The sequence below is a fragment of the Octopus sinensis genome, linkage group LG8, assembly GCF_006345805.1.
Source record: "Octopus sinensis linkage group LG8, ASM634580v1, whole genome shotgun sequence".
Taxonomy (NCBI): domain Eukaryota; kingdom Metazoa; phylum Mollusca; class Cephalopoda; order Octopoda; family Octopodidae; genus Octopus; species Octopus sinensis.
Genome location: NC_043004.1, coordinates 51870491 through 51897663, shown reverse-complemented (window position 1 = coordinate 51897663; position 27173 = coordinate 51870491). Strand labels below are relative to the sequence as shown.

Below are 27173 nucleotides of genomic sequence, written 5' to 3'. Positions count from 1 at the left end.
TTCTATCGATTACTGTAGCCGAATCGCTAGATTACGGGGATGTGAACAAACCAGCATGGGTTGTCAAACAGTGGTAGAGGACATAGACACACATATATACATATATATTGTGCGCCTGTGATCAATTAGTGTTGGCTTGTTTACATCCATGTAAATTTGCGGTTCGGCAAACATATCCGACAGAATAATTACCAGTCTTGAAAAGAATAAGTACTGGGGATCAATTTGCTCGACTCAACCCTTCGAGCAATTCTCCGTCCAGCCTGGCCAGGCCACAGCTGCAATGACTGAAACCAGTAAATGAATAATAGAAGTTCATGAGTTGAGCTAAGTTAGTGTGTTGGGGATGGAGGAGGGATATTGAGGTTTAAGGACGAAATGACCCGTTTGTCTGTAAAACATAAACACTTTATTTCGTTGCCTCCCTTTTTGCCTCTCTTCTCTTATATTTTCAGTACTACACTGTTGCGTTTTATTCCTTTTTTCTCCACGATATATTTTTTAAATTCTTTTACTTATTCAGTCATCAAACTGCGGCCATGCTGAGGCATCACCTTGAATTTTAATTCAATGAATCTAATATATATATATTTAAAGCATGGTACTTATTGTATCTATCTCATTTGCCGCTAATTTAGGAGGCTATAAGCACACCAACAGCGGTTGTCAAGCGGTGGACACACATTATATATATATTATATATATATATATATATACGACAGCTTTCTGCCTACCGAATCCAATCACAAGGCATTGGTCGACCCGAGACCTATTTCCTGTAATTTTGAAAAAAAAAAAAAAAAAAAAACTGGAGAAAGTGCTGCTAAGAATTTTATCCGACTTTCTATTGATTATGATGCAGGCTGCGACGTTTTTAAAAATGTGATTTATGTAGATGAAAATTGTAATATATGTAGATCTATGTAATGTATGATACATGTTTTTTTTTTTCTTTACTGGTTTACTTTAGCTAAAAAGTCTATAACCATAAACTTTGGAGTTTCTCTAAGGCCAGTGAGATTATTGCGCTGCACATTCCTTAGGGACAGTTGCAAGTCAGTAGCTGCAGGTAAAGACATTTGCGGCGAAGGGATTCCAAAGGACCGTTGCTCTCGCGTAGAACGACTGGGTTTATGGATCATTGCAGGACCTGGTATGTAGGCGGGGCTGGGGGATGAACACAATAATGGTGATAATAAGGATCTGATTTGGGAATAACTTACATCTTTTCCACAAGTTTCGGAAGTCCTGTGAAGAGTTAAGACCCTGCCTCATCTCCTTACTAAAAGACACACACATCCATACATACAGTTCTATAAATAGTGGAATACTAGCCTAGCTAATATATCCAGCATGATAACTTTAATTAACCAAATGAATATTTGTACCTAGGGCTTGGGAGGTAAGGGGCAAGGGGTGACAACTCATAATCAACGAAAGGCTCTGTTCGAAATGTCAGTCCTCTTTTCTACCTCAGATTAAAGTACATAGTTTATTGTCCTTTCGTCAACTGTTTCTATAAAATCTATGGACACAAACCATCACCACTAGTTACCTCGGATGCTACTGTTTCACTTTGGTAGTTTGGTAGATTTTTCTTCAACCTGTTTTAAACACGCATGAACCACCTTTTATTCCATACACACACACACTTATATACTTATTCATTTACACAACTATTTTCTTCTATATACATGTCAAGACTTCTACCTGCTTCTCTCTCTCTCTTTCTCACACACACTCATTCAAGCACACTTACAAACTCTTAACCCTTCCTATACCAACTACTTGTTAATATAAGTTACCTCTCACTACATCTCTAGAAGAATATACTTCCTTTCGCCCACTATGTCTCATATATTTACGAACATTTCTTGACACGACCAAATCTTCAAGGTTTCTGCCACCTCTACTGTCTCTCCTCTTCCCCTTCCTTCTATCTCTTTGTTTCCTTTTCTTTCTGAGATAAAATCTATTCTCGTACCCATATATGGGATTTTATTACCCCCACCCCTCCATATTGAGACAATTCAATCAATGAATATTAACCTTCTCCTGCTGTGACTTATCGGTATTCGAAAATAGCTTTATTCGTCCCGTCTGTGTGTAGCCCCTTGTGGGTAGTAAAGAAATAGGTATTCGAAAATAGTTGGAAATTCCCGCCATAAAGACAAACTGGAGTGGGGCTCACTTAAAAGGCCGTTTTAAATATACCTATGCCTGAATTTATTTATTGATTGACATGCGTATAGATATTTTGATTAATAGCTACATTAACTGATTGACAAACAGATTAGACTAATAGCTAGCTAGAAGATAATGAGTAAATCCCTTCAGGCTTGATATCAATTCCACTAGTCACATGTTAAGATGGAAATGTAGAATTAAGCCCTGTCTACAGTCAACACATACCACACGCACGTATGTTTCTACCGTATATATTGACTAGTCCTAATATTGGGGCTTATAAACCCAACGGAATAATGTCTATGATGTATATGTCAAGAACGAGGAAGTAAATTAGGTATTTAAGTGTGAGAGTTGAACTTTTGGTCTAATATAGTTATTTGTTTTATTTTTTTATTTATTACAGAATTAATTTGTGGTTGAGAGACAGCAGTAGAGTGGAAACTGAGAGGGGGGGCTCTAATACAATACCGTCCGATGGAGTGGGAGATACACACTCGGGTTGGACTAAAAACATAGCCTCTTCCCTTCTAAAATATCGTTTATTTACTTGAGAGTGGGGAACAAGGAATGGTATGATGGAGGGGGTTTGATGGCTACACACACACACACGCGCATACATTCAGATAGAAATAAGTTATGGCCTCCTCTTTCATTTCGTGATGTGTATTTTCAACAGGGAAAATATATATATATATAAAGAAAAGTGAGAGGACAGTGAAATAGAAGCGAGGACAAAAGTTCTCTCCAGTCAATATCTAACATGTTTTCTATTACCTGCATCAAGTGTCTTTCAGATTACAAGTTTATATAGTTTTCAGTTTAGATGGTAAAAAAGGGACTAAGATTGATGTCTGTAATGAGAAAGGGACTTCCCTCGTCTCCTGTCTCTAGAGTGAGAAGATAAGGAGGAGAATTACTAGTGAGAGTAAGAGAGGATAAGCTGATGTATGATAGGGATGATGTGAATAGTGGGGGGATGAAGATGTGAGCCCTTTAGTGATGGGATTAGCGTGAGGAGTGGAGTAAGAAAGTGTGTAATAAAGAGGAGAGAGGGAGGAGAATAGAACTTGCGAGTCGTCCCTCACCTCGATGCTAGGTGTCGCTCTACATCTGCAAACTTTTTTATTTCCGCTGTTGTGGCGAGAGATGAGGGTCGGACCTAAGGAGTCGTCACCTTCGAAACTGAGGAATTACCCGTTATCTAGTAGTAGTGGAGGTAGTATTAGCAGTGGTACTACAGCAACGACTGCTACTACTGGAAATGTACCAGTGAACGTTTACGTCGATGACAATGATGATGACGATGATATAATGGTAAGAGTTCTTTCAAACAAGAAACTTCAGAACATCTGCTTCTTAATTTTTATTAAACTGTTGCTCTATTCATGTGTTGGTGCTAGTATTATAGTGGTGTAGTGGCACTAGTCTTTTAATAATGATTTAATGTAGTGTTAGTGATGTAGTATACGCGTGATATATATGGTGCTGATAATGATGTGTAGTGGTAATGTTGCGGCGATAGTAGTGATAAGTGTAATAGTGAAGATGTGGTAGTAGTCATGGTGATGTACTAATAAATGATAATATAGTGCCCTGTCCTGTGAGTGGTTAGTTACAATGGTGGACTGTGAGGTTTTTTGTGATTGTGTTTGTATTATATTGTTCTCTATAGTATAATAATACAGAGATAAGATGGTGGTTGTGGTGGCAGTTATGCTCGTAGTGTTTATACATATAGGTTATATAGGTTTTTGTGTGGTAAGAAGCTTGCTTCCCAACCACATGGTTCCGGGTTCAGTCCCACTGCGTGGCACCTTGGGCAGGTGTCTTCTATTGTTGCCTCGCTACAGCCAAAGTCTTTTGAGTGGTAAACGGAAACTGAAAAAAGCCCGTCGTATATCTATATATATATATATATATATATATATATATATATATATATATATGTGTGTGTGTGTCTGTCTGTCTGTCTGTTTGCCCCCTCCCGTCGCTTGACAACTGATGTTGGTATGTTTACATCCCCATAACATAGCGGTTCGGCAAAAGATACCGATGGAATAAGTCCTGGGGTCGAATTGTTCGACTTAGGCGGTGCTCCAGCATGGGCACAGTCAAATGACTGGAATCAGTGATAAAAATAAAAAATATATAGGTTTTATATACATACATATATATATATATTTTTTCTTTTCGCGACCGTTGACATTGTGACGTGGTGATATACTGAGTGTGTATAATATATATATATATAGTACCATATATATATATAGTACCATATAATATATATTATATATATATATATATATATATATATATATTTCAGTGTTGAGAGTTTTTTTTGTGGCTTAGTCTCTTGTAGTATAGTTTTTTTTATAAACTGTTGCTTGATACTTTTTATTTGTGTTATAGCAATCGACGCTGGTTTATTATTAGCGGTGGAGGTTGTAGTTTTGTTTGCTTCTTGGGACGAAGTCAGAGTTCCTTAAAAAAAAAAAAAAAAGCGCAGTGTTGTTAGTTGGTAGTATAGACAATGTTATGATGATCTTATTGTGTTGATCATGTTGTAGTTGCAGAGTGGTAACTATTTGTAACGGTGGTGTATGGTGCTTCTGTTTGTGATCTGTGTTTGTAATGGTGATAGTTATAATGTTCACAGGCTTGGCCGAGTGGTTTAAGAAGTTCGCATCGCAGTCGTAAAAGTCCTAGGATACGGCTCCACTGATTAGCATTTAGGCCGACCCAAAGACTTGTGAGTAAAACAGCTTTGTCATTAGTTAGAATTACATTGTAGATATAAGTCTGTGAAATATTCAGCCACTTACACGTTAATTAAACGAGTAGATAGATAGGTCAGTTGATCGAACAATTGGAATACTGATTGATCATCGAAACCGATTTAGTTATGATTGTTACTGATAATCAAGGGCAATCTAGCAGCAATGATTATGTTTTGGTATATTTTAAATTTTCCTTTTATTAAAGTGTGTGAATTACAAGCGTTTCAGAATGTGTAATATAAAATGAAAAATACTGAGATAGAAAATAATTGATTTTATTGGAGACAGTTATTCTGGAGGCACGATGAAAGGAGATAGTTAAAAAGTTTGAAAAAGATAAGCTTTCTTAATGCGAATTGCATATTATTTTGATGTTACGAAAAATACGGCAAAAAAACCCAACAAAACTAAGAAATTCGATTTAATTTGTAACAGCTATCTCCAAAATCGTTGTCCAACAGGAGTTGGCTGCTATTTCCAGCAGATCAAAAGACTATGTAGAGACCTTCATTGACTCATGTCGCTTCTGCTGCTGTTTTTTCTTTTACCTCTTATTTTTCATTTATGGTTTTATTGTTGTTGTTGTACTTGCTGCTGCTGCTGTTATTGGTGTGAACTGTGGCAAAGTGATGTCAACATCCCACATGTGCCAACAACTCTTTGATGTTTTTACACAAAAACATGCTCATTGTAAATAACTAGTATCTTCATATAATTTCACCGAGTCCCTGGGGCAGGTTTTGAATTCTACCCGACACCGCTATTAATAATTAATTCTTCCTAATTTTGGCGCAGGAGCAGCAATTTTAGGAGAGGTTTAAATAGTTAAACATAGACCCCAGTACTTGAGAGGAACTTATTTCATCGTCCCCAAAAGGATGACAAGCAAGGCCTACCTTCGCGGAATTTGAACCTAAAGAGATAGGAAGAAATAGAAGCTGAGCATCATGTTGGACGCGCTATTAATGATCGTTAATTAACCAATAATCAATCATTATTAATTTAATTCCGTTCGATGACGTCACGATGTCTCGACGGTCGCGGAATTAAGCAACAATCTGAAAGTTTAAAATAACAAACAATTAGTAGAAACGACGAACACCACCACATCCCATTTCTTTAACCTTCTCACCTTACTAACGTCACTCAGGTGTCGAATGTCTATTTATAGAAAAAGCAATTAGTAAGTAGTTTGCTGACGTCACTCACTGCATAAAGTATATTTGCATCATTGATACAAAGGGTCTGATTGTGTTTGGGGTTTATAGTGGATGTTGTTCCTAATAACAATCACTGTTGTTTGTTCTTTAGAACAAGATCAGTCATTTTCAGAGGTTGAAGATCAGTCGATACATTGTACTTCAGTACTTGACTAGTATATTTTATTAAGTCCGTAACGATGAATAAAAAGTCCTTTCTATTATAGGCATAAGGCCTGAAATTTGGGGAAGGGGAATAGTCGATTACATCGACGCCAGTACTCATCTGGTACTTAATTTATCGACCCCGAAAAGATGAAAGGCAAAGTCGACCTCGACGGAATTTGAACTCAAAACGTAGCGGCAGACGAAATGCCTATTTCTTTACTACCCACAAGGGGCTAAACACAGAGGAGACAAACGGATTAAGTCGATTATATCGACCCCAGTGCATAACTGGTACTTAATTTATCGACCCCGAAAGGATGAAAGACAAAGTCGACCTCGGCGGAATTTGAACTCAGAACGTAACGGCAGACGAAATACGGCTACGCATTTCACCCGGCGTGCTAACGTTTCTGCCAGCTCGCCGCCTGAGTTCGATTATATGAATTACAATGTAATATTAGTAGAAATAACGAGCATAATACAATGTAATAATTAGTTATGGCAATCAATCGGTTTGAGTCTCAGAAATGCCATTCGCGACAATGGTATTTCTGAGATTCAAAACAATTGATTACCTAGATTATATACTCAGCACTTATTTGTATTTTGTTATGCGCGTTATTCCCCGGTCCGTGACAAAATTGTCTTGCATGGTCCATGGTAATAAAAAGGTTGGAGACCGCTTCGACGTTCAAAGGATCGTACCTGACCATGTAATTCTAACATTGGTACTTGACCACGAATTATAGGAGGTGGATAATAGTCGATTTCATAGTCCTTCAAGCGTTATATGAGACTTAAGTGTTTGTAAACTGACTTGTTGAGTCTCAGCTCAACTCAGATTTAACGGAGGATCTCTGATTAAACGTATCACAGTCGTTACTATCATTTTATATATCAGAGATTAACTATACTAGTAAATGTATCTTTTTTTATAAGAAGGTAGGATGTGGGTTGAGGGTGATTTAGCTACTGTTTATATAGTAGGTCAAGCAAGTCAGGTTCTGTTCTTAGCTGTTATTTAGTATATAATTTTATTTTAGCTCCCTGCCAGCTCTGATTAAGGAAATACGATCAAAAATAAAATGGCCTCAAGGCTATAAAATTCGGGGTAATATAGTCGAGAGGTTGCATTGATACACTGAATGGTACACAAAATGTTTAGCAATTAAAATGTGTTCCTTTTCAAAAATAAAAGCATAGATAATTGTTAACGACTTAAAAAAATATTTAATTTTTTTAGTTTTCAAATTATCTCCCCTTCTTTCCGAAAGCTGCCAACCATTACCGCTAGGTAGCTTTTGTTTTTCTTTTTTTTATTGTTTTCCTTTCTCCTTTTGAGAGGGAAATTTCAACTGCATTCACTCCATACTCAAGTTTTGATCGTCCCTTTTCTTCCTCCAGACAGTGGCCGCCTGCTCACCGATTTTCATTATAAGGTGTAGGTAGAGGCACAGGCATTGCTGTGATAAGACGTTTTCTTCCCAATCACATGGTTCCGGGTTCAGTCTCACTGCGTGGCATCTTCGGCTATTGTCTTCTACTATATATATATATATATATATATATATTCTTGTTTCAGTCATTTGACTGCGGCCATGCTGGAGCACCGCCTTTAGTCGAGCAACTCGACCTTGGGATTTATTCTTTGTAAGCCCAGTACTTATTCTATCGGTCTCTTTTGCCGAACCGCTAAGTGACGGGGACATAAACACACCAGCATCGGTTGTCAAGCAATGCTAGGGGGACAAACACACACGCACTATATCGATAGATATAGGCGTTTTTCGCAAATTGTTTTTTGTTGAAAAGATTCTCTTGAGTATTTCCAGGGGTACTGCGAAAAAAAAATCTGAGATTCCCACCAAACAGAGAAATTCCAACTTGTTGGTGCTTCCTAACTCCGACGTCCACCTATATTTATATATATATATATATATATATATATATAAATATATGTGTGTGTGTGTTTGTGTTTGCCCGCACCTTCGCTTGTCAACCAGTGTCGGTTTGTTTACGTTTCCGTAAATTACCGATTCAGCAAAAATTCTTCAAAACGATGCCCACAACAATGGCTGCAGTCTCATGACTGAAACAAACAAAGAGAAGATAGGACATCATCCGAGCGAGATGTATTCCCTCTCTGCATTCTGAATAACGTTTGTTCTGTTTCTTCTAATCCTTGTATGTTGAATAAATAAGAATTGAAGAAATGACATCACGTAATTCATGTGACGCGCGTGCATTTGTGTATGTCTGTGTATACATACGTGTATATATATATATATATATAGAGGTCGTCGTTCACTTACGACCAGTCAGTCGGAACCAGTTGTAAGGCAACGACCTGTGTGTGTGTGTGTGTGTGTATATATATTTATAATGTATGTATATATATATATATAATGTATGTATATATATATATATATAATGTATGCATATATATATATATAATGTATGCATATGTATATATAATGTATGCATATGTATATATAATGTATGTATAGGTATATATATGTATATATAATGCGTGTATAGGTATATATATACTCTTTTACTTGTTTCAGTCATTTGACTGCGGCCATGCTGGAGCACCGCCTTATATATATATATATATATATCATCATCATCATCATCGTTTAACGTCCGCTTTCCATGCTAGCATGGGTTGAACGATTTAACTGAGGACTGGCGGACCAGGTGGCTGCACCGGGCTCCAATCTGATCTGGCGGAGTTTCTACAGTTGGATGCCCTTCCTAACGCCAACCACTCTGAGAGTCTAGTGGGTGCTTTTACGTGCCACCGGCACGAGGGCCAGTCAGGTGGTATATGCGCGCGCTCACGTGCGCTACTTTAACATTAACCTCCTGCCGGAAGTCGATCCTACGTTCCAGTGATGGCGGCCATCTTCTATCTTAGATATTGTTCTCAATCGAAAGGCTGGATGCGAAAGCGATAGTCCTCTTAGCACTGATATCAACCACTATTGCACTATAGTAATCTCTCTTTTTCCTCAAGTAGCACTAAATAGAGGTAAGATACGTGCTAGAGTTATAGGCTTTATTGTCGTTGTAGTTTCAATGTTTTATATCCATTCCAGTGTGACAACTGTTGATCCGGCAACTTATGCTTTATGTTTGGTGCTCTTGCCTAAGAGCACCAAGGCGGTCTCTAACCGGGTACACACTTTTGACCACATACATGCCAGTCGTATTCTGCCTTTTATTCAGATGACTTTATTTAATGTCTTTTTGCACCTTTCTTTTCATTAACAATAGGAGGCATATTTTTTTCTTCATATTCATTTACTACACATTATTTTACACTTAGTACACTATTTTTTTTTTTCAAATTTTGTGATGGGTGGTGGGTGGGGTGCAGACTCGGATAATTCACACGGATTCAGTAACCCTACTTCGACACCCGGTCACAAAAATGGGGGGGGGAGTGTAATAGGTGTAAAACATGTAGTAAACGAATATGAATGTTCCGAGCCCTATCCCCGCCCTCCGTTCGCCAGCGCGCATTTTATTTTTTTTTCATATTCGTTTACTACATGTTATTTTACAACTAATTGCACAATCTAAAAAAATTTTTTCTCGGGTCAAACACTGGAGTTTCATCGAAAACTTGAGTGGCTTTTACTTTTGGGGTGAAGGAATAGTTTATCGATTTTGGAATATACTTAAGGATGAATTTTTTTTCAGGAATTTTCAATCGTTTTCGTAAAGCATTCACTTTCTGTTGCATATTCAGGTTACAATGTATCCTTTCCTTTTTAAGGGAGTCGTACGCTTTGTAGATTTCGCTGCTATCTTTAGCAGAGTGAAGCTATCGCCTAGAGGCTCTCGTGGAGGGAGACTTATAAAAAGTATCAACATGAAGACAATTGCTTCCCAGAATATCCCATCGAAATAATGAAAGCAACGTGGTGTGTTCAATAAATTCACTAGAATTATACTGTTTCACTTTCTGAACATTTCAAAATTTGTTCCATTCCTTAGGCTGAAAATGTAATTTTTTAAAAATGCAAGACTTCAAATGTAAACAAAATATATTTATACGTTTGAAATGCAAACGGGACATGATTGCAGAACTGTGTGTGTATTAAAGAGACTTTGATTCTCCTCATAATTTTCTTTAAAATACATAGCTTTTAATGAAATTTATGTGAGATACATTTTAGATGTAGATTACAATTACGTGGGTAAAGGAATGGAAAATATTTTCGGGAAAGTCCCCATACCATTTTCTCGCAAATTATTAATTTTTTTTTTATGTATTTTTTCCCCAAAACCCACCTTTTCGGATACGGAGATTCCGGAAAATTGCCAAAAATCGGAATTTTGAAATTTTTTGGACCCTCCTCCCCGCAACAATTTCTTCATTTTTCACTTTTTTCCCTAAACCTAACCCTAAGTAGAAGAATTTTCGGAAATTTTTTTAGAATCATAATCTCTGTATTTTTCCGCATATTGTAACATATAAAACATTTGTGAAAAAAAATTTAACAAAAATGTTTGGAAATTTTTTCAGAATTATAATCTCCGTATTTTTCCACATATTTTGAAAAAGAAAATTTCTGAAAAAAGTTAAAAATGTAAAAATTTAGTGGTGGGTGTGTGATTTCAAAATGCTGGGTTTTGCCAATTTTTTGCAGATTCATGTAGCCGAAATGGGGGTTTTTTGTGTAGAAACAAAAAAAAAAAAAATTAAATAAAAGAAAAGAGGTGTTTTGGGTACAATAGGAAGTCTTGCCTATTTTCATAAGGTGGTGAGCTGGCAGAATCATTAGCAGGCCAGGCGGAAATGCTTGATGGCATTCGTCCGTCCTTATGTTCTGAGTTCAAATTCCACTTGGTCGACTTTGCCTTTCATCCTTTTGAGGTCGATAAATTAAGTACCAGTGGAGTAGTCGATGTGATCGACTGTCCCTCTCCCTGCAAAATCCTGGCCTTGTACCTATAATAGAAATGATTATTATTAATAAATAAAGAAATCATTTTCACCTGTCCTTATGTTATGAATTAAAATTCTGCCGATGTCAACTCCACCTTTCATCCTTTTGGAGTCGATGAAATAAGTGCCAGTTATGTACTGGGGTCAATGTAATCAACTGATCCCCTCCCTCGAAATTTCAGGCCTTGTGCCTATAGTAGGAAGGATTATTATTCCCCCACCTCACATCACACTTTGTTAAATGCATATTTTTTTAATGAAATTTTCCTTATATGCCTTTTCAGTGATGTAAATGACGGGGTTTTTTTTTTCTAAATTATATCTGCCATTCATTTATGACCAAGGCAAGCATGCACGCGAACACACACATACGACGGGCTTCTTTCAGTTTCCATCTACCGAATCCACTCACATGGCTTTGGTTAGCCTGGTGTAGGAGACACACACCCAAGGTACCATGCAGTGGAAGTGAACCCAGAACTGATTGGGAAGCAAGCTTTTTAATTAGTCATGCCTGCATCTCAAACTGTGCCTATCAGAACCACACCTACACCATTTTATATATGTATATATATATATATATATATATTATATATATATTAAGGAAAAAGAGGTAAGAATTTTGGATAATTATTTATTCAGTGCTTTTGTTTTGGAGAATCATTAGAAATGATGATTCTCTGAAACCAGATGAAAGCACTAAATAAATAATTATCCAGAATTCTGACTTCCTTTTCCTTGATATATAACGTCAATACACCACTTCAAACACTCTACACACACATGTGTGTGTGTGTGTTTAGTTTTTATGTCTGTTTTTCTATGTTGGTATGGATTAGACAAAACTCACAGAAGAAAATTTTCTATTGCTTGATGTTCTTCCAGTCACCTATCTTGGTTTTATAAATATTCCCCAAACCTCCATTTCACTGAACCCCATCACATCCACTGGGCAATGTGAACATTTGTTTACTGAAAAATATAAGCGATGTCACTCTCTTTTGCTCAGCTGGAACAGACTTATTCCATGGTTTGGTATAACAGCACCACCATGTATCTTTGATGCTTTTAGTGGGGCCTACTCTGTTGCAAGCATTCAGGCCAGATCCTCCACCAGCCCCTGAGGCCCTGTAAAGGATCATAAGTACTGTTCCCTTTTTTCTGGGTTAATAGTTAAAAAATACAAAATTGAAAAATTGAATACACTGTATTGGTTTTCTTACATATTTTTCATCTTTTACTTGTTTGTCATTAGACTGGCCATGCTGGAGCACCACCATGAACTTTTAGTTGAATGAATCAACCCCTGTACTTATTTTTTTAAGCCTGGTACTTATTGCATCAGTTTGCCGAACCACCAAGTTATGGGGATGCAAACACACCAACACCAGTTGTCAAGTGGTAGTGGTGCACAAACACAATGACACACATATACACTTACACCGCATATATACACAATGAGCTTCTTTCAGTTTCCATCTACCAAATCTATAGTAAAGGACACTTGCCCAAGATACCTCGCAGTGTGACTGAACTATGTGGCTGGGAAGCAAGCTTCTTTATTTCATGAAAATTGGCTATAAAGGCCTTCTACAGAGGGGACAGCGCAAGGCGGGGACAAAAAATACAAAGCAAATGGAATAAAATTATGTAAGGAAAGAGGAAATGAAGTCGCTCTGACCCCCCCCCCCCACCTCCGGGCGACTTCATTGAACCCTTTGCAACAGCATTTGAATTTCCATTTGCAACCAACTTTAGAATATAATTATTTACATTTTACTATAATTAATCCACATCTTTTTTTCAAAATGTCTATATTATCATTATCATCATCATCGTTTAACGTCTGCTTTCCATGCTAGCATGGGTTGGACAGTTCAACTGGGGTCTGGGAAGCCCGAAGGCTGCACCAGGCCAGTCAGATCTGGCAGTGTTTCTACAGCTGGATGCCCTTCCTAATGCCAACCGCTCCGTGAGTGTAGTATATTTCTTTAAAATGTCTATATACCTTATTCTTTCCGGCATTATGCTGGTGTCTATTCTTTTGTACTACCACATGCAGTCATAGTTTCCCATATACTCATGCACCTTCCACAGGCTATTAAGGTCCATCAGCATGCAATAATTGTTCTCGGGCAGACCCTTTACACCTGCTATATCCACCTTGACTTTTCTGTCCCACAAATTTACCTCGTTATCCAGTTCCTTATTCTGTCCATTATACATAAATACATATTTTTTCTTACAGGGCAGGTGTGGGTAACTTTGAGGCTCCTGTGTGTTTGTAATTGTTTTTTTGTCAGACTGGGCATGGGCAGGGTTGGTGTCTAGGAAGTGGTTGGGGTAAAGTGGGTATGGGTGGGCGCCGGGTGGGTGTGGGTTGGGTCATTCTTCACCATGTGTCTTTTTCTTTTCTTGTTCTCTGTTTCTTCCTCGATGGTCATATCCTTTTCCTCCATGGGCTGTGGAGCACTTACCACTCTTTCACTCTCCCCAGCCTTTTCCAGTGGTGGAGGGCATTCTGCTCTAATGTGGCCTGAAGGGCCACATTTATAACGCCATAGAATTCTTCCCTCCACTCTAACTTTCAAAGTAGTTTCACCCACTAAGATATTTTCTACCATCTTTTCCAGGTCCTCCTCTGTGACCTGTATCATCATTTCAAGGGTTTGTCCTCTCCAATTCCTTTTGGGTGTTCTGGTGGCCTGCAGGACCACAACCTTCTCCTCCATGCCCAGCAGTATGGCAGCCACCAGCCAGGCTGTATTCACTTCTGGTGGTATGTCTTCTACCTCAACCCTGGAATTATGCCTCCCAAGGTACACAGGCAGAAGTATCACCTCATCTGTCTTCAGCGGTGTGGCTTAGTACAGTCTGGCAGTTGCTATCTCCTTAAACTGCACCTCTACCGTTCCACACTTTTATTCCCTGGCAAGGTATGATATCTCCTGCCAGGCTGACCTCAGTGCCTTTTCCACCTATGCCTCTGACACTACTTCAATTTTCCTTGTTGCTGTAGCATAGGTTCTATAGACAATCGTCCTTTCTTCCTTGTCCTTTAATACTTTTTGTGGGGAGAACATCTTCACATTATTCCCCTCCCTTTCAAGCATTTCCTTGAACTCACTCAAATCTTCCAGATTGATTTCTTCAATTTTTTTCTCTAGCTGCCACTGCATCATTCCCCCTCTCCATTTCCTTGTCCGTCTTGTTTAAGTACTCAACCAGTTCCTCTTCAGACAGATCACATTTTAGAGAAGAATACTTCAACTTCTCGCTCAACACCCTTCCATTACACAAGAGGGAAAACGTCGCTCCGCCAGGACAGCCAAGAGAACACGTGTGTACCAAACAAATCCAACAATGCAACTGAACAGCCATAAACCGGAAGCAAGCTTCTTACCACACAGCCATGCCTGTATACATGAATATATATATATGCATGCATAGCTGCATGGGTAAGAAGTTTGTTTCCAACCGCATATTTCTGGGTTCAGTCTCACTGCATTGCACCTTGGTCAAGTATCATCCTGAGCTGATCAAAACCTTGTGAGTAAATTTTGTAGACAGAAACTGAGAGAAACTCATGGCTCTGTATTTGTTAGTTAGTTAGTCAATTTTTCGGCTCAAAAAGCAAAAAAGCAAGGCCATGTAGGGGGACATGGAGTGTTCATGTAAAAAGTTCAGGCCACTTGTGGTCAAGGGAGACTTTGAACCGAGCGGTCGTCGGCATCTTCACCATCTCGTCCGGCAGCTTATTCCACGGATCCGCAACCCGGACAGAGAAAGCCCCTCTCCTTCGATTGAGATGAAATCGTCGCAGATAGAGCTTTTTGGAATGACCCGCAGCCGACGCTCTGGAGCAGGATTGAAGAACAGCTCCTTCGACAGGTTACACTTTCCGCTTATGATGTGTGTATGTACCCTACTCAGTAGAGTTTTATACACAAGATAACCTTGTCTTAGAAAGATGCCTTGACAAAGAACTTGGGTTCCTCATTCCCAGTGGGTTTGCAGTATCATTGGACACCAACCCAAGTATTTGTACATACTTGCCTGGAATACATATATGTATACAATTACAAATTGGCTGGCCAATGACTCTTCTCTGCCCTTTGACAGGTTTTGTTTTTTTGTCCCACAGGGTGTCCAGTAAATCATACTCCTCACCAAGCAAGTTTCATGGGATTACCAATCAAGTCAACAATGACCTGACCATGTGGTAGATTGTACCGGATTATATGTTACATGTTACCAGTAGCGCTTACCTGTGATGTATGCAGCAAAGTCTGCAAGAGCCATTCCGGACTTGGGTGACATTTAAAAACCCACAAGAATCTTCCATGGGTTAGGCCAAAAACATGGATTTAGTTTGCAGTCTTTGCAGCGAACTGTGTCAGTCTCTTGCTAGCTTCATGAGTCACTCTCAATCTCACATTCATAGGAACAATCAGTTATAAATCAACCTGTCGGCAATGGACCGGCTCAGCTAACATGTTGGCAGCCATCATACAGGTGTGGCTGTGTAGTAAGATGGGGGGGGGGATAAAAAGGAAAAAACGATTGGTGGGCATCGCTTTTTCACCCCCATTAATCATCATTTTCATTTTTCATTTCATATAACATTATGTCTGTGTCCAGTCCACAGCTTCCTATTTCTATGTAAGGCCTTTATGGCCAATATAATGAAATAAAGAAGCTTGCTTCCAGATTCAGTCCTACTGTGTGGCACTTTTGCCAAGTGTCTTCTGTAGCCTCAGGCCAACCAAAGCTTTGTGAGTGGATTTGGTAGACAGCGACTGAAAGAAGCCCGTTATATGTGTGTGTGTGTGTATGTGCCTGTCACGCCACCACTTCTTGACAACTGGTGTTGGTCTATTTACATTCCCATAACTTAGCGGTTCAACAAAAGCACTGATAAATTATGTAACAGGTTTCAAAAAATGTACTGGGATTGATTTGTTTGACTAAAATCCTTCAAGGTGGTACCTTAGTATGGCCACAGTCCAATGACTGAAACAACTAATACACATCTATCCATCTATCTATCTATCTGGTGTTTCTGTCCTCTTGTCTTAACACCATGTGATATTTGTGAGTGTCACCATCATACAAGTGGTGTCATTTGTTTCTAATTATCAATGAAAAACCTATCTTGCCATAGCGGATAAGGGTTGGCAATAAGAAAAGCATCTGATCATAAAGAAAAACCTGCTTCGACAAAATCTGACTGACCCATGCAAAACATGAGAGTAGACGTTAAAACAGACAATGACTTGATGAGCTTCTGTATACCAGTTCTATTAACAAGGCATTGCCAAAGATTCTCTGCAGTTGGTCTGAACCTGAGATCATGTGGTATTGCAGTAAACTTCGTGTGGTAAGTAGCTTGCTAACCAACCACATGGTTCCGGGTTCAGTCCCACTGCGTGGCATCTTGGGCAAGTGTCTTCTGCTATACCAAATCCACTCACAAGGTATTGGTCGGCCCGGGGCTATAGCAGAAGACACTTGCCCAAGATGCCATGCAGTGGGACTGAACCCAGAACCATGTGGTTGGTTAGCAAGCTACTTACCACACAGCCACGTTAAATGTTGATGATGATGATGTTGGTGGTGAGAGGCCCTGCTTGTCTCCTGGCTACATGTTGTACAGCCATTATGTTTGGACTGAACCACTTCAGCAAATTTGAAGAAAGAAAGGAAGACAAATTTAGAATCTCATAGTTTGTTCAAAGCCCCCTATATTCCCTACCTACCTATCTACCAATACACTTACCACATTACTAGAGATGCCACTACTCACTTACTTATGCCTCACTCTTTTTGTTTTTCTTAAAGAACCTGCTGCTTGCTGCCTGCTTGGTTTCTATGGAGATAAAAATAGTCTTATGTGTTGGTTATTTTTCTACTTCATCTTAACCCTCTTCTCATTTCTTAATTTTTTTTTGTTTCATCATCATCATCATCGTCATCATCTTGTTGACGTATGATGATGGGTGTGTGCACTTTCACTTGAGGTTTGTTTTACATCCAGTTGTAACTGTGTTGGTTATATTTTGGCAGAATTGGTTGAGGTGGCAATGGTGGTGCTAGTATTGTTGCTGTTTAGTTCAAGGTTGACCCTGATCTAGCAGACCTATGATCAAAGGCATTCCAGTCGCGACCATCTTGCCTTTTTCCTTTTTTGTATGGTGAAGCCAGGACCACATTATACGCACATCCTTTTCTAAGAAAGTAGTGTGATATTTGAAATAGATTTAGCTGCTGTTTCTGCAGACCAAGTGACCATGTGGAAACATTATCATTGATTATTATTGTTCCCAAATTCAGTTCTGATTGTGTAGACCCACGATTTAAGCTGTTCCATTTATGACCATCACGTCAGACTATATTTAGGATGACAACATTGTCTAACTTATTACTTTTTTACTTGTTTGGGTCATTGGGTTGCAACCATACTGGGTTTAGGCAAACAAATCAGCCCCAGTTTTTCTTTTTTTTTAAAGTAAAAACCCAGTTACTTTTTCTCTGTCTCTTGCTAATCTGCTATCACAAACATAAACAAACCAACACTTGTTCAGTGGTGAATGGTGGAGGACAAACACACACACACATATATATACACGACAGGCTTCTTTCAGTTTTGATCTACCAAATTTACTCAAAGTTTTGATCTACCCAGGGTTATAATAGAAACCACTTGCCCAGAGTGTTGTGCAGTGGGACTGTACCCACAAGACTGCATGGTTGGGAAGCAAGCTTCTTAACACAACCATGTCTACTGCTTTAAAAAGAAAAGTGAGATTATAGGGTGATTTGGCTGCTATTTCTAGCAGATCTAGCAACCACATACAGAAATGGTGGTGGTGATTTTGTATCTAGCTGTTAATGTTGTTTCATCCCCTATCGATTGTCATAATCAAAGACATTCCTCATATGACCGTCCCATTTTTTAATCATGCAGAGTATATCCAGAACTATATTATTCACTATATCTTTCCTGTAAGAACTTATAGTGTGATTTATGAGGTATTAGGTTGGTGTTTCTTGCAAGTCCAGCGATCATGTAAAGTAGTGGTTCCCAAACATTTTAAGGCTGCCGTCCCCTTGACACTCAAACCACATTCCTAGTGCTCCCCCCCCCACTACAAACGTAGGCCACTTTCTGCAGCAAAATTCAAAACAGTATTTTACGAATAATAACCTGGGGGGGGGGTTACATTACCCCTTTTGGCCACACTATTATTGCCCCGCTTTTCTTCAGTGCCTCTCTTGATCGTTCCACTGCCCACTTTGGGAACCACTGATGTAGGGGCTCCCTTAATATCTCCAGACAATCACTTGAGATTATGTCCCCTAGTTGTTCCCAAGTGATTGTTCTACCATCTCTGGAAGAAGAGATCATTCTTATAAATCAAGAACTTATTTGATCTGCCCTTAACTATCATTTTTTTCTTTTTAATAAACCAGTTATTTAGTTTTTACTAAATGTGACTAACCATTGAGTTATTTATTTTCTCATTGTGTGTCAGTGTTTATGGCTGGACAGGTGTATACACATATATATGTAAGGTATATTTATATAGGTATATATATAGGAGTGGCTATAGGTCTGTGTGTGTACATGCACAAATCTCTATCATTAGATTCCACTTGGTCGAAACAAATGCCTCTTTATTTAAAATAATACTTGACTCATTGCGTTCTCTCTCTCTCCATACACTTAAACCATTTACTTCTGCCTGTCTGTGCCATATATTTAGTTCTGTGTAAATTTGCGACTGAACACTCACACACACACACATACTGTGTCCGTATACGCACACATGTATGAATGAATATATATTTTTTTCATGTATTAAAACTTGCATGTATATATGAATGGAAGTGTGTGTTTATGCCTATTTGTCTACTTCACACGGGTCACAATCCTTGAACTACTTTTCACAATATTGTATTTCCTTCAAAATACACGTGTATGTGCGTTAGAGGCAAGTGGAAAATATGTTTACCTGTGTGTATTGTATTGTATATATATATATAGATTTTATATAGAGAGATAGATATATATATATATAGAGAGAGGCATAACTACAGATGTATACCCCCCCTAATACCATGGGCATATTTACAGATATATACCCCACCGACTTTGTTGCCCCATAACTTCCAGAAACATCGATATTTTTTAATGGAACTTTCGACAAATAATTGCTTAGATCCTGTAGATGGAGTGTATATCCAGATTTGTTGCAGAAAAGTTCTTTCCAGGGTTAGGGAGAGGGTTTTCGGAAAAATCACACGGCCCGACCCCCCCCCTCCCGTAACTTTCAGGAAAATGGGTATTTCTTAATGGAATTTTATACAAATACCCTTCAAACGGTGTAGATTACGATTACAAAGAAATTAGTAAGCGGCGTTGGGTGGAGTTTCTGGAAAACGGAGTTTCGGATCAGACGGCCCACATAAGTTGGAATTTCTCCGTTCTGACGGGGATTTTTCCCAATTTTTTGTTTTCAGCACAGTTTTTGGAGTTACGGGAGGCATCTTTTCACAAAAAAAAAATTTTTTTCACTCCCGCCACCCCTCACCACCTTAGTCCGGATCGATTTTGGCCAATTTTCTTTTTTTTTTCTTTTCTTACTACGCTCTTAAAACCTGCGAGAGAAACATTTTAGGTTAAAAAAAAATTATAATTTCAGAGGAAAATGTGTGATTTAAAGGAGATCTGGCTGTTGTTTCTAGCACAGGCCAAGCACTCTCTCTTCGTTTCTTTTCTCAGTCTCACATCTATTGATGTTTTTCAATATTTTTCTCCCCATAAACACACTTTATGGAATGATGATGCCAAAGTAACACACGCGTAGTCCATTGCTGCGATATAAGCAAAGAAAAAAAGAAATGATGGTAATTTAAATTTTTCCTCGCACCGCAACCGAGCCAGGCCGTGGTATGTGTGTTAGATAAATACATTTTCTAACAGAAAAGTATGCTATCAAAATAAATCATCTTTTACATATCTCTTATTAAAATCACTCTGGATAAATCCCAGCAATAAATCTTCTCAGGCTTTCCAATATTTTAGAATTATATAACAGAATCGGGGTCAGGGGGTGGGGCTAAAAAAAATCATAGATTTTCAAAGTTTTCTTTTTTTATAGCATAAATGTGTTTATGGGGGAAAATATTGAAAAACAATACATATTTCAGTGAGAAAAAATAAGGAAGGTGGTCTTGCGATGTGCTAGAAACAACAGCCAAATCTCTCTTAAATCAGACTTTCCTCTAAAAAGGTTTCATTTTCTTTCTTTTTTTTTATTTAACCGAAAAGGTTTCTCTCGTGTTTTTTTTTTAAGTGTGTTGTGAAAAAGAAAAAAAAAAATGGTCAAAATCGGTCCGGACTGGGTTGGATGGCTGGAGCGAAAAAAATCATAAATTTTCAAAATTTTCTTTTTTTTTTTTTGTCAAAAAATGCCTCCCATCATTCCGAAGACTACTGAAAAGAAAAAATTGAAAAAAAATCCCCGTCAAAACGGAGAAATTCCAACTTATGTGGGCCGTCTGATCGGAAACTATTCCCCCTTCCAAAAGATTTTGCCTCCAGATTTCTTCGTAATCGTTTGAAAGGTTTTTGTATAAAAATTTCATTAAAAAAAATGAATTAATTTCCTGAAAGTTACGAGGCGGGAAATGTCGGGTCGTGGGAACTTTCCGAAACTTCCCACCACCACCATCACCTTTGCATTCATTCATTCATTCATTCATTCTACAGGATCTAAGCGATTATTTGTTGAAGGTTTCGTTAAAAAGTCTCCGTGTTTTCCTGGAAGTTATGAGGCCACAAAGTCGGCCGGGTAGGCTTTGTATATAATTCTTGAGCCAATTTACTTTCCCAGTCTTCTCCTTCCTCCTCCTCCTCTCTCCCCCTCCTCCTCCTCCTCCTCACGACCAACCCAAAACATCTTTTTGTGACTTACGAAAACTTCCTGTTTGTTGCTTCTTGTCCTCCTCTGACACATTTCATATTTAAAAGAAATCTCTTTGTTTTATTCTCTCTACTTATCTGAGGAGGACACATTACTCTCGTCACGGATATTATTTCATCTCAGTTTTTTTTTCCCCCTCGTGTGTGTTTAATTCATGTAAGTTTCTCTTTAATAATCATTTATTCCCTCTCTCTCTGTATATATATAAATGTATGTTCTGTATTTATTGTTGCTTCAGTGTTTGTCTCGTTATTATTTTTCTTCCGTCTCTTCATATCTCGTCGAGGTAAGCCTATTCTTCCATTTGTCTGGGGACGATTAAATACTGAGGTTGATATATTCAACTAACCTCCTCAAATTTGTGGCCTTCTGCCCAAATTAGAAAGCGTTATGAGTTTGTCTCCCACCTTCTTCAGGCTGATGAAATAAGTACGGCTCGATGTAATTCACTTGCTTCCTTCCCGAAAATTGCTGGTCTTGTATTAATATTTAAAATCATCATCGTCGTTATGACTATTAAGATGAGCTGACTGAAGCATTAGTTTCGGAAAGCATTTTTTGCAGTATTTCTTCCGACTCTTCGGTTCAAAATCTGTCACAGTTGACTTTGCTTTTCATTCTCTTTGGGTCGATAAAATAAAGTACCTATTTCTTTATTACCCACAAGGGGCTAAACACAGAGGGGACAAACAAGGACAGACATAGGTTATAGTCTATTACATCGACCCCAGTGCGTAACTGGTACTTAATTTATCGACCCCGAAAGGATGAAAGGCAAAGTCGACCTCGGCGGAATTTGAACTCACAACGTAACGCAGACGAAATACCGATAAAATAAAGTACCAGCCGAGTACTGGAGTCGATATAATTGACCTAGCTCCCTCCATTCAAAACTCCCGAACTTGTGGTTAAAATCTATAACTGTTACTAAGCGGCTGCTGATGGGTAAAAGTGGTAGAGCATGTGATGTTGAATGGGGCCTACTCAGAGAAACTGAACTGGCACTCCGTCGGTCACGATGACGATGAGTCCCAGTTGATCCGATCAGCAGAACAGCCTGCTCGTGAAATTAACGGGCAAGTGGCTGAGTACTCCACAGACACATATTCTTACAACAATTCTCAGTGAGATTCAACATGTCAACAGAATGTGAGAAGGCCGGCCCTTTGAAAAGTAGGTACTACTCATTTTTGCCAGCTGAGTGAACTGGAGCAACGTGAAATAAAGTGTCTTGCTCTAGGACACAGCACACCCCTGGGAATTGAACCCATGACCTTACATTCGTGAGCTGATTACCCTAACTACTAAGCCACATGCCTTCACTGTGGGTATACTTTTCTAAAGAGGAAAGAAACCCAGAGAGGACAGTTTTGATGCTGGATATGTGGCTGAATTTGGGCCTTTTTTGTAAAAGTTTCCCCTCAATTATTCTAGATACTCATCCTCCCCAATTGGGGAACTTCCTTCTTTGAACTTAGTCTTATGTCATTTTTGTTGACTGAGATTTTTTTTGTTTTATTTTTAATCTGAGTAAACCCTGCTTTTTGTGTGATTGTATTTCTTCTTGTAAGCTCCTCTGTGTCTTGGAACCATTGTATTCAATGAATACAAGGTCAATGTATAATGAATCAAAACCTTGCTCCAAAATTTCAGGCTTTGTGCCTATTTTTACAAAAATCTTTCTTGTTAAGTGTTGGGAGGGCTATTTTAAAATGACTTGCAGAATTTAGTCACACATGTCCTTCATCTGTTTTGAATTAAATATCTTTGCAGAGCCTACATTACCTTATTTCCTACTGGTTCCATCTCACAAACTACAAACAACTATACCCTAACCCACATTAAGCTAGTAGCCTTGAGCCTAGTTTGGAAATCAGTTATAAGGCAAGGGCGGTAGATAACAGAATGGATTCAACACCAGAGAAACTTCTTTACAAGTATATCATTGTCCTATCAGTAATTATACCATATAAATTACAGGGACATAAACACACCAACACTGGTTGTCAAGTGATGGCAGGAGACAGACATAAAGACACTCACACACGCACATATATATATGACAGGCTTCTATCAGCTTCCATCTACCGATCTACTCAAGGCTTTGATCAGATTGAGGCTATAGTAAAAGACACCTGCCCTAGGTGCCACCATGTGGTGAATATGAATCCAGAACCATGTGGTTAGGAAACAACCTTCTTCCCACACTGCCACATTTTATGAAACTCTTCCTCTCTTCCTCCATCCCCACCATAAACTGCAACCTAGAAAAGTAGGTCTCCATTTGGCCCTTTCATTACCATGTTTTCATTGGTTGAAATACATTGCTTTCGTTTTAATTATTTTTGAAGAGAAAGAAGAATCCAAGAATTCTGTTAAGTGAGTCTATCGTTATTAAGTTGAAACTGGAACATAAATTGAAATGAAATTTTGATGCAACATTTAAAAAATTTAAATGGAAGTTTTTATTATATGTACAGGGACAGTGTCAGGTGGTTTGAAAGCCAAAACACAATACTCTTTTACTTGTTTCAGTCATTTGACTGCAGCCATGCTGGAGCACCGCCTTTAGTCGAGCAACTCGACCCCGGGACTTATTCTTTGTAAGCCCAGTACTTATTCTATCGGTTTCTTTTGCCGAACCGCTAAGTGACGGGGACGTAAACACACTAGCATCGGTTGTCAAGCAATGCTAGGGGGACACATACACACACACATATATATATATATATATACGACAGGCTTCTTTCAGTTTCCGTCTACCAAATCCACTCACAAGGCTTTGGTCAGCCCGGGGCTATAGCAGAAGACACTTTCCCAAGATGCCATGCAGTGGGACTGAACCCGGAACCATGTGGTTGGTTAGCAAGCTACTTACCACACAGCCACTCCTGCGCAATGATTGAGTTAGATATAACTTCATTACAGCTTTGATAAGAAATAATATATAAATTGCTTGTGTACAACAACAATCATATCCTTTACTCTCTTTCACTTGTTTCAGCCATTTTGACTGGCCATGTTGGAGCATTGCCTTTAGTCGAGCAAATCGACTAGTACTTATTCTATTGGACTCTTTTGCCGAACCGTTAAGTTACGGGGACGTAAGCACACCAGCAGCGGTTGTCAAGCGATTTTGTGGGGGACAAACACATTCACACAAACATATACACACACACACACACACACATATATATATACGACAGGCTTCTTTCACTTTCCGTCTACCAAATCCACTCACGAGGATTTGGTTGACCTGAGGCTATAGTAGAAGACACTTGCCCAAGGTGCCACCATGTGGTTCGTAAGCAAGCTACATACTACACAGCCACTCCTATGCCTATACATAAATACTCAACTATAAAATAGGGCTGTACAAAAACATTCAGTGAATGCTACAGGTAGTGAAACATTTAGCCAGCAAGCTTGGGATTAGAAGTAACCTAGATTTGGGGATTTTCCAGTTTTTTGCCTGGAACAAGAAGAAAGACAAATATACATAGCAACTGTCTTAACAAACCTGCTATACAGCATGTATGCCATGAAAATCAAAACTAAAAAAAGAAAGAAAAAACTTCAGTTGACAATTGACACACTACTATAAAGCTGGTTTCAAATGGAGTTGGTTTTCCACCAGGTGAATAAATGATCTGGTACCTGTATTCCTAGTGTGCCATTCGTTTGTTTTAGTTTAGTTTAGTTCAGAAGTGAGTGACAGATAGTAGTATTTCTTAGAATGTTTTTGTGAGTATGCTTTGATTTATCTCTGTAATGACATCTAACTGTAAACTGTGCACCACTTCTGACTGTGGGCACAAAAAGAATATGAGAAGTGTAACATGTTATGGAAATTCAAAAATTAGACAACAGTCTAGGTATTAGAAAAGTCCTTGCTTTGGTCTACAAGCAGCAATTGTAGAAACAAATGGCAGTTATGCTGACAAAAAATTCAAGCTTTTGCTTAATAATGCCATCTATGTTTAAAAATTTTTCGTTACCATACTTCACTTGAAAATACACCCTCTTTATTTCGTTTATGTATGGAAATAATGAAAAATGAAGTAAAATTACTTAACTGTTTTTAAGCTGATGTTTGGAGCACAAATTCACATGAAACTTTGTATGGAAATTTTGATTTTGACAACATTGGAAGTTTTGTACCATAGAACTAAGAGTAGTCTTGGGTAGGTTGATATCAAGAGTTAAAAGTCTTTCTACATTTTCTACTTTGTTGGGTCTATTCTGATCGTGTAACACTTCTAACTGCTAGGAAAATAGATTAGGAATAGAATCAGCATAGTGAAAGATGTTGAAAAGGGCATTGCAACATCACTAGTGTTGGTGCCACAAAACAATGCACAGTGTATATTGTATAAAGTGGTAGGTATTACGAAAGGCACCCAGCCCTGAAACTGAGATGACTGAGCAACACCTAGTCCTTTGACCTATCTAGGAGGGCTGTAACTCCAATAAGATCTGGACTCTGTCAAAATGTCCAGTCCATACCATCATGGTAAGCGATGAGATAGAAGACATGCATTTGAGTAACACTCCATGTTTACTATTTGCGATACAAATAGAAGTGGTTTTTTTTTTGTTTGTTTTCTTCATGGCCTCAAGAAAAAATGCCTGGTAATGTTGGAAGTGAATGTTTGACGAGTCATTGTTGTTTTTAGCGTTTTATGAATTGCTCAAAGCTGCATAACGTTTGAGAAAAAGATGGACAAAGAGAAGGAAGTTAAAAAATAAGCGTGTGGTAGAAGCACTCCGTCGGTTACGACGATGAGGGTTCCGGTTGATCCGAATCAACGGAACAGCCTGCTCGTGAAATTAACGTGTAAGTGGCTGAGCACTCCACAGACACGTGTACCCTTAACGTAGTTCACAGGGATATTTAGCGTGACACAGAGAGTGACAAGGCCAGCCCCTTGAAATACAGGTACAACAGAAACAGGAAGTAAGAGTGAGAGAAAGTTGTGGTGAAAGAGTACAGCAGGGATCACCACCATCCCCTGCCGGAGCCTCGTGGAGCTTTAGGTGTTTTCGCTCAATAAACACTCACAACGCCCGGTCTGGGAATCGAAGCCACGATCCTATGACTGCGAGTCCGCTGCCCTAACCACTGGGCCATTGCGCCTCCACAAAAAAAAAAAAATAAGCAGGACAGTATTGAGTGGGTACAACAATTATTACAAAGGATTATATGAATAGATTCGGGCATGGCTTTGTGATTAAGAAGCTTTCTTTGCAACCACTTTGTTTCCAGTTCAGTTCCACTGCACAACACTTGGGCAAGTGAATTAGGCAGAGGGAAACTGTCTGGAAGCCTGCCATTTGTATATAATGTGTGTTTGTGTTCGTCCTCCCCCCACTTGAAAACTGGGGTGGGCTTGTTTATACCCCATAACTTAGCGGTTTGCAAAAGAGAATAACAGAATAAGTGCCAGATTAAAAAAAAAAATAATCTCTGGGGAATCAGTTTATTTGACTAAACCCACTGAGGCAGTACCCCAGTATGGCCACAGTCCAGTGATTGAAACAAACAAAAGATAAAAGGGGAAATGCACAAGAACAAACTGTGAACATATTTATTTAAACCCTTTTGTTGTCATATTTCTGTTGAAGTAAACTGGCTTTATTTCAGTTAATTTTGAAAATGAAAAATTTGATATAAGAACATGAAGATGGCTTTTGGCGGGGGGGGGGGATAAGTCAGAGAAAAGCTTATGAATGATGACAAAAGAACTTTGACAAACAAAAAATAAAAAAAAAAAATGATTGACTGTTTAACCAACAAGTTAAACAAATGATTGATTAGTTTGTTGGCTAATAATTAATAAGTAGAAATTGGCATATTTACTCTCCCAAGACAACTAAATTGATATAAGAA

At 38.6% G+C, this 27173-nt stretch overlaps 1 protein-coding gene across 4 annotated transcripts in view; it reads left to right on the top strand.

Moving 5' to 3' along the window:
* LOC115214894 (tetraspanin-18) overlaps positions 1 to 27173 on the top strand; it is a 466931-nt gene that overhangs the window by 355936 nt on the left and 83822 nt on the right. The window contains exon 1 of one of the 4 annotated variants that reach the window (XM_029783925.2): positions 3135 to 3504. The exons of the other annotated variants lie outside the window; for them this stretch is intronic. Within the exon in view, the coding sequence (XP_029639785.2) occupies positions 3280 to 3504 (225 nt within the window). The 5' untranslated portion in view covers positions 3135 to 3279. Of the gene's footprint in view, positions 1 to 3134; positions 3505 to 27173 lie in introns of those variants that run through there. 4 annotated transcript variants of the gene reach the window in all.